Source organism: Panthera uncia, chromosome B1 (assembly GCF_023721935.1).
Source record: "Panthera uncia isolate 11264 chromosome B1, Puncia_PCG_1.0, whole genome shotgun sequence".
Lineage (NCBI taxonomy): Eukaryota > Metazoa > Chordata > Mammalia > Carnivora > Felidae > Panthera > Panthera uncia.
The window spans coordinates 101841960-101854319 of NC_064811.1; the positions used below are offsets into that span (position 1 = coordinate 101841960).

A 12360-nucleotide genomic window follows, 5' to 3' on the forward strand; every position below is an offset into this window, starting at 1 on the left:
AACCTATCCATCATTGGTTAAAGTTCATTACATCCCAAAGTATGAAATCTAAGAAAAAAAACAGAAAGTATGTACAATAATGTTGGTTTTATCTTTTTTAAAAGCCCATTTTAATACCATTTATATTGAGTGAATATGTAGCTTTTTGGCTTCATTCTTGTTCTATATTATTGTCTAGTGATGCTTCCTTCCTTCTTGTTGATGGTCTTAGCAATGCCCTAGGTTCCAAAGAGGTTAATTCCAAATACAACTTCTAATTTAAGTGCTCAAACATTTGAAAGTCTAGAAAAAAACAGCTTCAACAGAATCACTTGTTATTGTAAAGGAGCTTAAGAACTGAAAATTTCCATATCCAAATTTATACATGTTCTAGATTTTGAGGTTTGTTTTGTTTGCTTTATTTTGTCAGAGACTTTAAGCTACTTCTGATATCTAGTACCTGGAAAAAGTACTTCCTCTCCACTTACTATATGTTTTTGGTTTTTAGGTATCTTTTAAGAGTCTCTGTGGAATTTTAAATTTCACATATAGTTATCCTCGCTGAAGCATAAAGTACACAATTTTGATAATAAAGGTCTAAAATCCCATAGGTTGTAAGAAACAAAGCGAGTTTCCTACTGATTAAAATATCTTTTTTTCCCAGTAACAAAACATGTATCATTAAGAATTATAAAACTTCCTGGTAATCTATTTTAATTGATTTCCAATTAACTGATTTTTAAAAATAAATTAGTTGGTTCTGGATGGGTTTTTTTTTTGCAAAATGATACAAATTAATTACAAAATTGAAGAAAGTTGGGGTTTTTAATTTGAGTTTTAGGAAATCATATCCCAAACCAAGACAGAGCACTTGTTATAAAATCTACAGCAGGAAATTTCACCTTTATGAGGTAATGTTATATACATTTGCAGTAAGTAGTGCTACCTTCTGAACCTTCAGATTGCACATATTGTGAATTTTGCTTCAAATACGAACTGTAATGTTATATTATCATCTTTTACATATCAATATACGTTTTCTCTCTAGCTGATCAGAAGTGATGGCTTGGCATACAACTTTTTAATCTTCTTTTATTCAAAAGTATTTTTTAATTCAACCTTAAAAGTTGTGTTCACCAATACTTTCACAGAGATTGATAACTCAACTTAAAGGATTCTTCTGTGACAAACTGCATTTGTAGGAATTTTAGAGGTAATCTCAAAGTTTCAGAGGATGTTTATCACAGAGAGTACAGGGCAACATTTCCAAGTTGGTACACATAAACGAAAGAGAAAACGACTGTTGGAGAAATCCTGTTCCAGGTTTTCAGGCAGCCCGCGTGATTGACACATGATATCACTGGAGGCGTGTCCTGGAGTGGAGGTGGAGGTGGAGGCGAGCTGCTGAAATTCTGCGGAGCCGGAGTGGGAATGCTCTGTAAGGCACGCAGTGGTTTGCAGAGTGATAGCAGCAGACCGAGCTCCTTACCCTGGATAAGGAACTGCTACAGTCGCTGTAAATGTGCCTGAAAAGCAATTTCCAATCTTTGCGTTAGGTAAGAACTGTTTCCTTCCTTTCATTCCGTAGATATTTTAGGAAAGATTAGGTGAGAAATGTTGGCTTTTACAAGGACTTGAACATTTCTTTGAACTCGCTTTGGATGTAAGATTACTGGTTGCATTTCAAATTACCAGTAGTATTCCCACTGCTAAAACTAATGCTCTTAAATGCTACTGGTAAGAGAAAAAACAGGGTCCCTTTCTTTTTTTTTTTTTTTTTTCCTTATCCGAAGGGTAACAAGTTTAAAGTCTGAAACGGTCGGTTGTGTGAAAAACAGAGTGGTTAATGCCGAAGAGGGTCTGGCACTCGGTGTGTGGACCAAATACATGTTTGTTTAGGCATTGTTGGCGACCGAACCCCGAGCGAAGCAATTGTTTAAAACCTGAATTTCCCGTCTCTGTGTATTGATTTCCAATGCGCAGAGGCGTTGCTTGAACGTTGTTTGAACTCCTAGGCATTCCAAGGGGCAAAAGCACTTCGGCAAAACGTGCAAGACTGCATGTTACTTTGGTTCGCTGCTGACACGCCGACTGTGCGCCGGCCTGTCAATCACTGGAAGCAGCAACAGCCAGCACATGGCAGCGGGCTGCGGGCGGCGGGCGAGCTGGCGAGCGGCCCACCCCGCTCTACTCTCCGCCCGGGCGGCTGAGCGCGCTACGCGTCCAAGTGCCTAGAAAGAAAAGGAAATTAATGTTTTGTTTTGTTTTATTTTCCCATCGATAATCCTCTGTAGCAGGCATTTCGGCCGTGGAACAGGAGGGTCGGAGGACTGGGAGTGAGCGCTGCTCCGGAGAGGCTGACCTGCCAGGACCGGAGTTCCGGGGGACTCTGTGCCCCCCACTTGCCCAGCGTGCAGGACCGGTTAAGTGCCTCGACCTGCGCGGGGGCCAAGAAACGACGCCCCGCCTCTTCCCTTGAGAAGAACCCCCCCAGCCTCAGTCCTTCCACCGCTACCCCTAAAAAAGCGGGTAAAAAAAAAAAAAAAAATCCCACCCACCCCCGCCCGGGGAAGCGGCTGCCTCCGCCTCGCAGGCGTGCGCTCCCGGCCTCCGCCGGGGCCTGCGCCGTTCCGTGACCCGCCCGCAGACGCAGGTTCGAGCCCCGTCCCGGGCGCCGCAAAGTCTCGAACGTCCGTGACGTGGATTTTCAGTCGTGAGGGGGCCGCCACTCCTTCCTTTCGCGCGAGGAGCGTTCGGAACCGGAGAAGAACTCACGCGGAGCACGGCGTGCCAGCCTGTGGGCCCGTCACGAACTCTTCTCTCTACCGCTCCCCAGCTCGCTTTCCTGGGAGACTCGAGGGCCCCCCAGAAGGGATTTTTTTTTTTTTTTTTTTTTTGGTTCGTGGAAGGGGGCTGCAAGAGAAAAGCCCCAGAGGTGGATGTTACTGAGCTGCGCGGCGAACGCGAGCTGTGAGAGGTCTGCTGCGCCGGGCCGCGCGCGGAGACTCCGGAGAATTGTCCTCCGCAGCCGGAAGGGGGCCGCGGGGAGCGCTCCTGCCCGGTGGGGGCGGGGGAGGCCGCGGGCGGACTCGCCGCAGCAGGGGCAATGCCTCCTCGTCCTCCCCGCCGCGGTTGATGCGGCGTGAGCACGCTGCCGCCCACACCGGGACCTGGGCCGGGTCGCACGGCTTGGTCCCCAGCTACCGCTTCGACCTAGGTGAGTGTCCGGCGGCCGCTCTCGGCCGGCGGGGGCGGGGGGGGGGGCGCGCGCACCCGGCTGGCTCTGCGCGGCAGGTGCGGGCTCCGGGGCTCGGAGAGGGGGAGGGGAAGTGGAGGGGCGACCCCAGCGCGCGGCGCCGCCCCTCCGGCCGCCTCTCTCCCGGGGCGCTCGGGGCTGGGGAATCTGGTGGGCGACCTGCGGCCGCGGCCGAGGACGGTGAGGCAGGGTCTCCCATCCCCAGTTTCCTGCAGTGCTGGCGCGGTGGCCGGGGTTGTCCTCTTGAAGGAGCCCTCCACGCGAAAGATGGATTCTGGGAGGCTTTTGGGGTGTTCCCCGGAGGACTCTGAGGAACTTCGTGACTTGTGCCAACGGCGGGCTTTCTGTGAAGGAGTTTCCTCAGACCCGGGGCCGGGAAAGGGCGTGTGTGTGCGCGCGCGCGCGGGCGCGCGTTTAGGGAGGCAAACCTCGGAATTCGCGGGTAACCCCCTGGACGGAATTAGTCTGCGCCAAAGCGAGCTTCGACTTTATTCTTGTTTTGAGAGCGGTGGAACGGCGAGGGGAGGGGAGAGGGCGCTGCCACTTTAAAAATGGGAAGTCCGCCCTCCTGAGGTAATGGTAACCTCAGCCTCCTCCCCCTCCTCCTGCCCAAAGAGAGGGAGAGAGAGAAAACTTGTTTTCATTCATAACTTTTTCCTTTTCCTTCCTCTCCGTCAACTATTTATTCACCGCTTCTCCCAGCTCGGATTGCAGAGGGCGCAGCTCCACCGTCGTAACTTGCAGTGTGGGGACGCTTCTCTGCTGCCCCTGCCCCCGGCTCATTTCTTCCCGGCTCTTTAGGAATCCGGCTTTTCCTTTAAAGTGTAGACAGATCTTTATTTCTGACTCTCCATGCCTTGGGCTTGCTTTTGGCGCCTGCATTAGCTCTCAAGGCTCTCCACGATCTGTAAGAAATCTTGGCGAGATACGCAAAAATGGGTCGGAAATCCACGGTGATCCTTAGGATGTGATGGGACTGTACGAAAAGGTATTGGACTTGGAGTCCTGTTTCGGTGGGGAAGACAGGTTGCCGAGAGCGTGCGAGCGTGTTTGGGGCTGGATCCGAGAACTGTCAGTGCTTGAAAAGGGGCTTTGCTTCAGATCAGAGGTGGCTAATTTTCTTTTTATCTGCTAATCTGATTTACCAGGCAGCCTGAACTTCGTTACGACCGTCATTTAAAACGCAGATGAAACATGTGCCTGGTGTTTTTACTACACTCTTCAAATCCTTTACGCCTTTTTCTTAACTGTGGGATCTGACTTAGGACTTGGAGATACTCTGCTTTTAAAGCACTGGGTGAAGAGTTCTTTGCAAGGAGGAATGATCTTGTGTGTGCAGAGTATCGAAGGGGTATTTGAACAGTCCTTAAGGATTCCAGGACTAAACCAGGCAGATCATGAATGTGTTTCTTCTGTTGTACAGAGAAAGGCAGAGTAAAGGAGCAACTTGGGAGATCTTCGTTGGGAGAATGAGGGAGGGCAACTCCAAGAAGTTAACATAGAAGACATAGTCTATAGACAATCGGTTTAGTTAACAGAATGAAATGGACTTCTGTCTGCCTTATTCCTTCAGCTGGTGTTTTGGCTCGAGGTGGCAGTTGAGAATGGGCATTTTTTTCTTTTCATTCTTGACTCGGAAGGGATCTGTAGACTTTAGAAGGAATTTGTGTGATTCCATTGATTGAAATTGGAAATGTTCTTACGTTTGCTGGTTTTTTGGTGTGTGTGAAGAATGCGTTATAAATTAGAAATAACTTACTATTAGTGCGGAAATACAAATGCTTACTTTTATCAGGATATTACTGTACTTATCTTATTTCAAGAAGCACATTGATTCAGAGTTGGCAGTGCTCTTGAGAATCAAGATCTGTCATGTAAATACAGATTTTTAAATTAGAGGAAATGTGGTGATTAAAATGGCCCAGATTTCTCCATACTGCCTTAAAGGCCTAATACTTATTTGTACATGAAAGTTGTCTTGTTATGTGAGTGACCCCTTAATTTAAACTTTAAAAAAATCCTTTCATGATTTCAGATGAGAATGCTTTTTAACATCACAGCATTGAGTTCTGTGTGTGTGTTGTAGTGGCTGTAAGATACCAAGAGCTGTTGTATTCCTCTATACTCATTTTTACATCTTGTAGATAAATAATGGGTTACCTTTATAATCTTGGTTTCTAAGTAAAATGCCCTCTTACTTTGAGATTCCATTTTAGTTTGATGTCTCTTGGATTTTTTGTAATGCGTGAAGTATACCTTGACTAATTTCTCATTGTTAATCTAGTGCTTATAACAGTAAACAGCAGAAAGGCCATTCGTAATTTTTAGAAAGTGGATGTTTTCCTGTAAGGAAAACACTGATGAACTGATAACGAGCTTTCTTTAGATGAGAGCTGTTCCAGGGCTTATCCTCAATATTCCCTATAAGGGCATACTCCATTTTAATTATTTGTTAGATTGACAAACAGGAGGGCATTACTTCTTGATTCTGCTTTTTAGAAGTTGAAAACAACGTTTCACTTTTATGGCATGGGGTCTCTTGCCTGCATTCTTCATCTGTGATGTGGTCCTCAGCCTCTTAGAATTGGACTCTGGCCAGGACCCCAGCATCATTGTAATCCGCTGATGAAGGAGATCATTACCAGGTGGTTTAGGCAATTTGTGACTTGACAGGATTTCCCCCCCCCAAAATGCTTCCTGTCATTTATTCTCTCTCTCTCTCTCTCTCTCTCTCTCTGTTTTGTTTTTTTATTTTTTATTTTTTCATCTTTGATTTCCTTTTAGGATTTCAGATGCATGCCAGGTTTCCACTGATTGCCAGAATTCGAGATCACTACACATGGATCCCCAAAATCAGCATGGCAGTGGCAGTTCATTAGTTGTGATCCAGCAGCCTACATTGGATAGCCGTCAGAGGTTAGACTATGAGAGAGAAATTCAGCCTGCTGCTATTTTGTCTTTAGACCAGATCAAGGCCATCAGAGGCAGCAATGAATACACAGAAGGGCCATCAGTGGTGAAAAGACCTGCTCCTCGAACAGCACCAAGACAAGAAAAGCATGAAAGGACTCACGAAATCATACCAATTAATGTGAATAACAACTATGAACACAGACCTACAAGCCACCTGGGACATGCAGGACTCTTAAATAATACCCGAGGCCCCATTTTGAGCAGATCGACCAGCACTGGAAGTGCAGCCAGTTCTGGGAGCAACAGCAGTGCCTCTTCAGAGCAGGGACTGTTAGGAAGGTCACCACCAACCAGACCAGTGCCTGGCCATAGGTCTGAAAGGGCAATCCGGACCCAGCCCAAGCAACTGATTGTTGATGACTTGAAGGGTTCCTTGAAAGAGGACCTGACACAGCACAAGTTTATTTGTGAACAGTGTGGGAAGTGCAAGTGTGGAGAATGCACAGCTCCCAGGACCCTGCCATCCTGTTTGGCCTGCAATCGTCAGTGCCTTTGCTCTGCCGAGAGTATGGTGGAATATGGAACCTGCATGTGCTTAGTCAAGGGCATCTTCTACCACTGCTCCAATGACGATGAAGGGGATTCTTATTCGGATAATCCTTGCTCCTGTTCACAGTCACACTGCTGCTCTAGGTACCTGTGTATGGGAGCCATGTCTCTATTTTTACCTTGCTTACTCTGTTATCCTCCTGCTAAGGGATGCCTGAAGCTTTGCAGGGGGTGTTATGACTGGATCCATCGCCCAGGATGCAGATGTAAGAACTCCAACACTGTCTATTGTAAGCTGGAGAGCTGCCCCTCCAGGGGTCAGGGTAAACCATCATGATTTCTGGAAGTGCGTTGGACCTCCTGAACTTCTAGCTTTCAAGCTGTGGCTGTTAAAAAGATTCTATGACATACTGGTTTTATTTTCTCTACAATTTTCCCACCTTTCTTCCCCTGTTCCTAAGGTTTGACTCATGGATCTTACTCTTCTCTAATGGATGATCTTCAGTAAGAGTGGACTGTGAAACTGCACCTGGCTCCCACTTACGACAAGATCCTCTGCCATCCACGCAGGAGGGTATTGAGAGCCAGTGGGCTTTTGTGTAGCCGTTTTGTTCTGCAAGCGACTTTTCAAAAAGTTGTTGTATAAATGAACATACCCACACACATACCCAGTCAATCTGCAGTGATTTAGAGCTGTTTTTGATTGGGTACTCTGGGAGCAGGGAAACTGGTTTTTAAAGAAACAACATTTTTATTGCTTAATTAAGCTATGTGTTAAGTTTGTCTCCAGTTAGGGCTGTCTTCATAGCATTGGCCCCTTAAGAAGCATGGGGGGATATATTTTTGTTATAACATAAAAATTTTCGTTTAACCACTGCCCTCTCCTTGCCCCTCAAAGTTCTTTCCCCTCAGTTTTTTTTTTTTTTTTTCTGGAGATGCCAGGTATTTTTCTTTTCCTATGTAATTTTAGATTTGCTTTACAATATAAATCTTCACATTGGAGATAAATTGGTTGTTTCTTGCTCATCTTTATTCTAGCTTTCATGTTTGTGAAGGACTCAACTACCTTCCTGCCACACCCCACACTTTTTACCAAATTTCTCGTCATTGAGGGCACTTGGATAACTGAAGTTGATATTTACAGCTGATCAATCTATAGGTGTCACAGAACTATGCTGCCTAAAGTGATCTTGGCCCTTTAATGGTCCTTTTGGCCCTTTGGTTAGCTAACAGCTGGGTAATTCTAATTTTTTCTGTGTTTTCATTGCCTTAACCACAAATTGTGGTGCTTTTTTGTATATTTTATGTATAAATCACAAAGTTGAATTCTGACTATTTTTAAGACAAAAGTCTGTTAAACTTTTTTATTGTAAAGAATATTTATTATGCGAATCTATTATTTTATGATATTTATTGCAAAAGACTGTTGAAATGTACTCATGTCTGAATATAACAAAATATCAATACGTAACGGAAAGTAAGGTGACACGAAGAAAGTACCTATGTTAACTATAATGCAGAAAATATATTAATTAATGAAACCGTCTCTTGATTTCTTCATTTATTAGCCTGTACTATTATGGTGATTTTTGTCATTTGCTTTGACTCTTTCTTCATGCACACCCATTTTATCTCTTAGGTGAGCTCAGATTTAGATGTTTCCTGGGAAATGCATTAATCAAAATTTTGTGATCCAAATTCTCTTTCAACGGATGCCCTAATGAATCACTTTATAAAGTGAACTTTTTTTTGCAGTTAATATTAACAATCACTCTCTACTTTGGCTATTTTGTAAGCAAGAGGTTTTGTGTATATCATAATTTCTTGGAAAATGGAACATATCTGTAATTTATGAAAATGTTTTATTTTCTTGGGTTAGTCAAAAATTAATCTTTATCAGTAAAACTTAAAGAACTTGGTTCTGTATGCATGCTAGGAGTCTCTAGCTCTGTCACTTTAGTAAAACATGCTAGATGTTAGAGTGTACCAAGGGAAATAGCTCACATTATCAAAGAGAGGCTTTAAAAACATTCCTGTCCCTACCTTTTTATTTTAATAAGTGTTTAGTATGGCCTGATCAAATGACATTTTGTCATGTTCTGTGGAATAAGATACCTCAGGGCCTGAAACTTTATATAGACAAAATAAATATTTTTATTTTTTGATCTGCTGAAACCACTCATAGCTAGAATCTTTGATCTGATAAAATTTCGTTTATGTGAATCTTCAAACTCAGTTTTACCCAACTCCCCATGCCTAAGTGCTATGTCAAACCTGAATAATTCTCTGCATTTCAGAATAAGATGCTGACAAAATTTGAACCTGTGATTTAGGCTACCAAAACTCTTTCTTACCAGCTTTTTTGTTTTGGTCATTATCTTTTAGATGATTTGGCTACTTGTTTTAGTACTTCTTTGTAAACGAGCCTTGATTTTGTTTTAATTGGACAAGGCATAAGTGATAGAAACTTGTTTTAATCCTTTCCCTCAAGCCAGTAAACCTATTAGTTGGCATTGTGACGTTTGATATAATCAAAAATTTTCTCTATGGTCTGAAAACAGGAGCATTTTTATAAATGAATATTTGTTTTGGAGGCTACTTCGTAATCTATAGTATTTCAAAATGTGAAGTTATTTTCTTTCATACTCAAGTTATGTAATGTTATCAGTGGTCCCTTAGTATTGGGTTTTTGTTTAAGATTGGCTCCTTAATGAAGTATATAAACACAGACTCCCTCAAAATACTGCATAATTTTTTTCTGTTATTCAGACTCTTGGTATAATTAGGATCTGGTGTAAGAGCTGTCTGTAGCTATAATACCCAGACTAAGAAGCTATAGCTTGTATTGAAAGAGGTTTATAGTGTTAATGAGAATGCGGTATGTTTTGGATTTTTAACTTCTGGCTATATGCAGAATACATTAAAATTATAATATTAAGATGGTGGTCTGCTGCTGCTAGGGCTTTATGTGCACTCTTGCATGATTTGGAAGTAGCAGTATGTTAGACTTTCAGACTTCTGACAGGCTTGTTAGATGGCAAAGCATAAACACTTTGCTTCAAAACTTCCTCCTTTGTGAAGGTTTACACCTAGAAGAAAAAAATATTAGGGTGTGTCCTTATAAGTGCTTATGAATTCTAGGCTTTCCAACCTAATACTGATCATCATTTTAAAGTGCTAAGTCTTTGAAAGCACCAGCAAAGCTGAAATTTTTTACAGTGCCCACTACTATTTATTTGATACTTCTTTCTTTTTTAATGTTTGTTTATTTATTTTGAGAGAGACTGTGCGTGGGTGGGGGGAGGGGCAGAGAGGGAATCCCAAGCAGGGGCTCGATCCCATGAGCAGTGGGATCATGACACACAGACTGAGCCAGAGCCACCCAGGTGCCCCTATTTGATACTTTAAATGAAAATAACATACCAAATAGATGGGCTAGCTTTCTTTCCTTATTCCATGATTTTGTCCCTTTCCTCAGCTACTACAGCTTGACAGAAATAGTTCCTTTCCAGCATATTTTCTGACTGCCAATTTTTTCATTTCAGAGTTTTATTTAGATAATTGTGAATAGAACCAAAATGGGATTTCTGTAATTGAGTAGTTTCCTGTCAACAGTTTATAACCCAGCAGGAAAATGAAATGTGAAAATCAGGTATGATTCTTTTTGTGAAGGCCTAAGGTGAAACCTTAAATTATAGTCTGTAATAATGATTATATGGTTTTCAAAATCCAAACCATAGAACATTCCAATTATTACTAAGAAAAGTGAAATGTAAAAAACAATGTTCTTTAAAGTGAAAGGAAGTGAGTTCAAAACTAGTCATGTTTTTACCTTAAAATTGATATTGGAACCAACTCAGAGGATTCAGTTCCAGAAGATTGATTTAAGTTTTGAAATTGCCTCCTTTTCCTAAATCTACTCTCTTTCCCATCTTCAGAATGATGTATTTCATGGCAGTTTTATGTATAGTTGTTTCGTGAAAAAGTACGATCCCTTTTTGAAACATTGAAATAGTAAAACAAAGAACAGAGGGTCTAGACAGTTCTCATCTTAAACCCTACCCTACCTTTTTTTTTTTTTTTTTTTTTTTTTAATTCCAAGAGTTTCATGTCTTTAAACATCTGGATAACAAATCTTTAAATCCTTAAATCCTCCTTTTGGCCAGTTGGAGGTTTTGACAATTGGAGGATTTTTTTTCCCCATTATTTCACTGATTTGATATAATAAAAATAGCCAAGTATTTAATAAACAACTTACTGATTCTTCCAATATTCTCTCAGACTATTACCAAGCCATTTTGCTCTATTTATTGAACATTTACCATGTACATTATTCTATATGCAGAATAATTCTAGAGCTAGAAGTAGGTTTGAGTGTATCTTGCTTAATACTTCTCAACCATGTATAAAACCAAATAGGTCACTAGTTAAAAGTTAAAAATTTGTAGGTCTCTTAATAGTTCAGACCTACTATATAAGGAAAATCTCCAGGGGAGTAGCTTTGTATTCTGTATTTTTAAAAACTTCTTGAGTGATTTTATCAGACAATTTTGGAACTGCTTTTTTAGCTTGATGTCTTCATTTTGAGGATGTAGAAACATAAGCCCACCTTGGAAGATAAACTGTTCATGATATCTAGGGTATAGCCAGGAATCTTATCTGATACAGGATTTTCCTCATTTCTTAGCAGCAAGCCAGTACCTTTATGCTGCACATTAGCTTTTGCCGTTCCATTCTCTACTAGGAAGTTTTTACTTCATTATTAATGTATTTGACTATAATTTAGGAAGTGGAATGTTTTTCAGCATATATTCTTTGCCCTTAGCTATCAGGAATAAGTAGCAAATGACTTCATTACCGTGATTATTTTTTATACGTTAATATTAAAGTTAACAACTTCACTTGAAAACTGAGCATGTGTGCTTCCTCTGGCCAGGTTTATATGGTAATAATATGACAAATTGATTTAATCCATTTGTAAAAGGTAATAGTAACTTGGCATCTAGATTAAAGGATTTATGTGATGTTACTTCGTACCATTGTTCTGTTTGCATTAGGATTATAGTAATCAAAGGCAATTTAAATGTTCTATTTTGCACTATTTAAAAAAATTTTTTTTAATGTTTATTTATTTTGAGAGAGAGAGAGAGAGCGTTAGCAGGGGAGGAGCAAAGAGAGAGGGAGACACAGAATCTGAAGCAGGCTCCAGGCTCTGAGCTGTCAGCCTAGAGCCTCACACAGGGCTCAAACCCACAAGCGAGATCATGACCTGAGCAAGTCGGGCACTCAACCGACTGAGCCTTCCAGGAGCCCCAATTTTGCACTATTTAAAAAAAAATAATTTTGTTTAAGTTCATTTTGAGAGAGACAGAGTGTGAGCTGGGGAGGGGCAGAGGACGAGAATACCAAGCAGGCTCCGCAAGGTCCATGCAGAGCAGGTTGTGGAGCTCAAACTCATGAAAACATGAGATCATGACCTGAGCCAAAATCAAGAGTCAGATGCTTACCCAACTGAGCCATCCAGGTACCCCTCTATGTTGCACTATTAAAAAGATTGATGTTGTTAGTCAAATCATAGTAGGTATGTTAATAATTCTAATTGCAAAACCTACCAGAGAACCTAGGACTTTTTTGAATTGTATATATTTGAGAAAATATACAAG

General features: G+C 41.7%; 2 protein-coding genes across 4 annotated transcripts in view; one reads left to right on the top strand and one right to left on the bottom strand.

The window, feature by feature from the left end:
• The first annotated feature begins 1447 nt into the window (after positions 1-1447).
• SPRY1 (sprouty RTK signaling antagonist 1) overlaps positions 1448-12360 on the top strand; it is an 87060-nt gene continuing 76147 nt past the window's right edge. Inside the window, exons 1-2 of one of the 3 annotated variants that reach the window (XR_007457896.1) lie at positions 1448-1535; positions 2274-3196. Coding sequence is in view for 2 of the 3 variants with exons in the window: in XM_049631145.1 (XP_049487102.1) it covers positions 6075-7034 (960 nt within the window). In the remaining variant the exon portion in view is untranslated. Of the gene's footprint in view, positions 1536-2273; positions 3197-3609; positions 4224-6019; positions 9956-12360 lie in introns of those variants that run through there. The other 2 variants (XM_049631145.1, XM_049631146.1) reach the window with 2 other exon arrangements.
• Positions 2124-6947, bottom strand: LOC125922417 (dapper homolog 3-like). The gene is made up of 4 exons (XM_049630052.1): positions 6886-6947; positions 3926-4050; positions 2755-3594; positions 2124-2210 (listed from the first exon to the last, which is right to left on the bottom strand). The coding sequence occupies exons 1-3, from the start codon at positions 6945-6947 to the stop codon at positions 2786-2788; spliced, it is 996 nt and encodes a 331-aa protein (XP_049486009.1). The 3' UTR covers positions 2124-2210; positions 2755-2785.

Excerpts from the sequence above, each read along its gene's own strand:
- LOC125922417 (XM_049630052.1), bottom strand. The coding sequence starts at position 6,947 with ATGGATCCAGTCATAACACCCCCTGCAAAGCTTCAGGCATCCCTTAGC. Across the intron at positions 4,051-6,885 it reads CTTAGCAGGAGGATAACAGA|GAAAAGCCGGATTCCTAAAG; the intron begins GTAAGCAAGGTA and ends TACACTTTAAAG. Across the intron at positions 3,595-3,925 it reads AATCCGAGCTGGGAGAAGCG|GAAACTCCTTCACAGAAAGC; the intron begins GTGAATAAATAG and ends CCCGGGTCTGAG.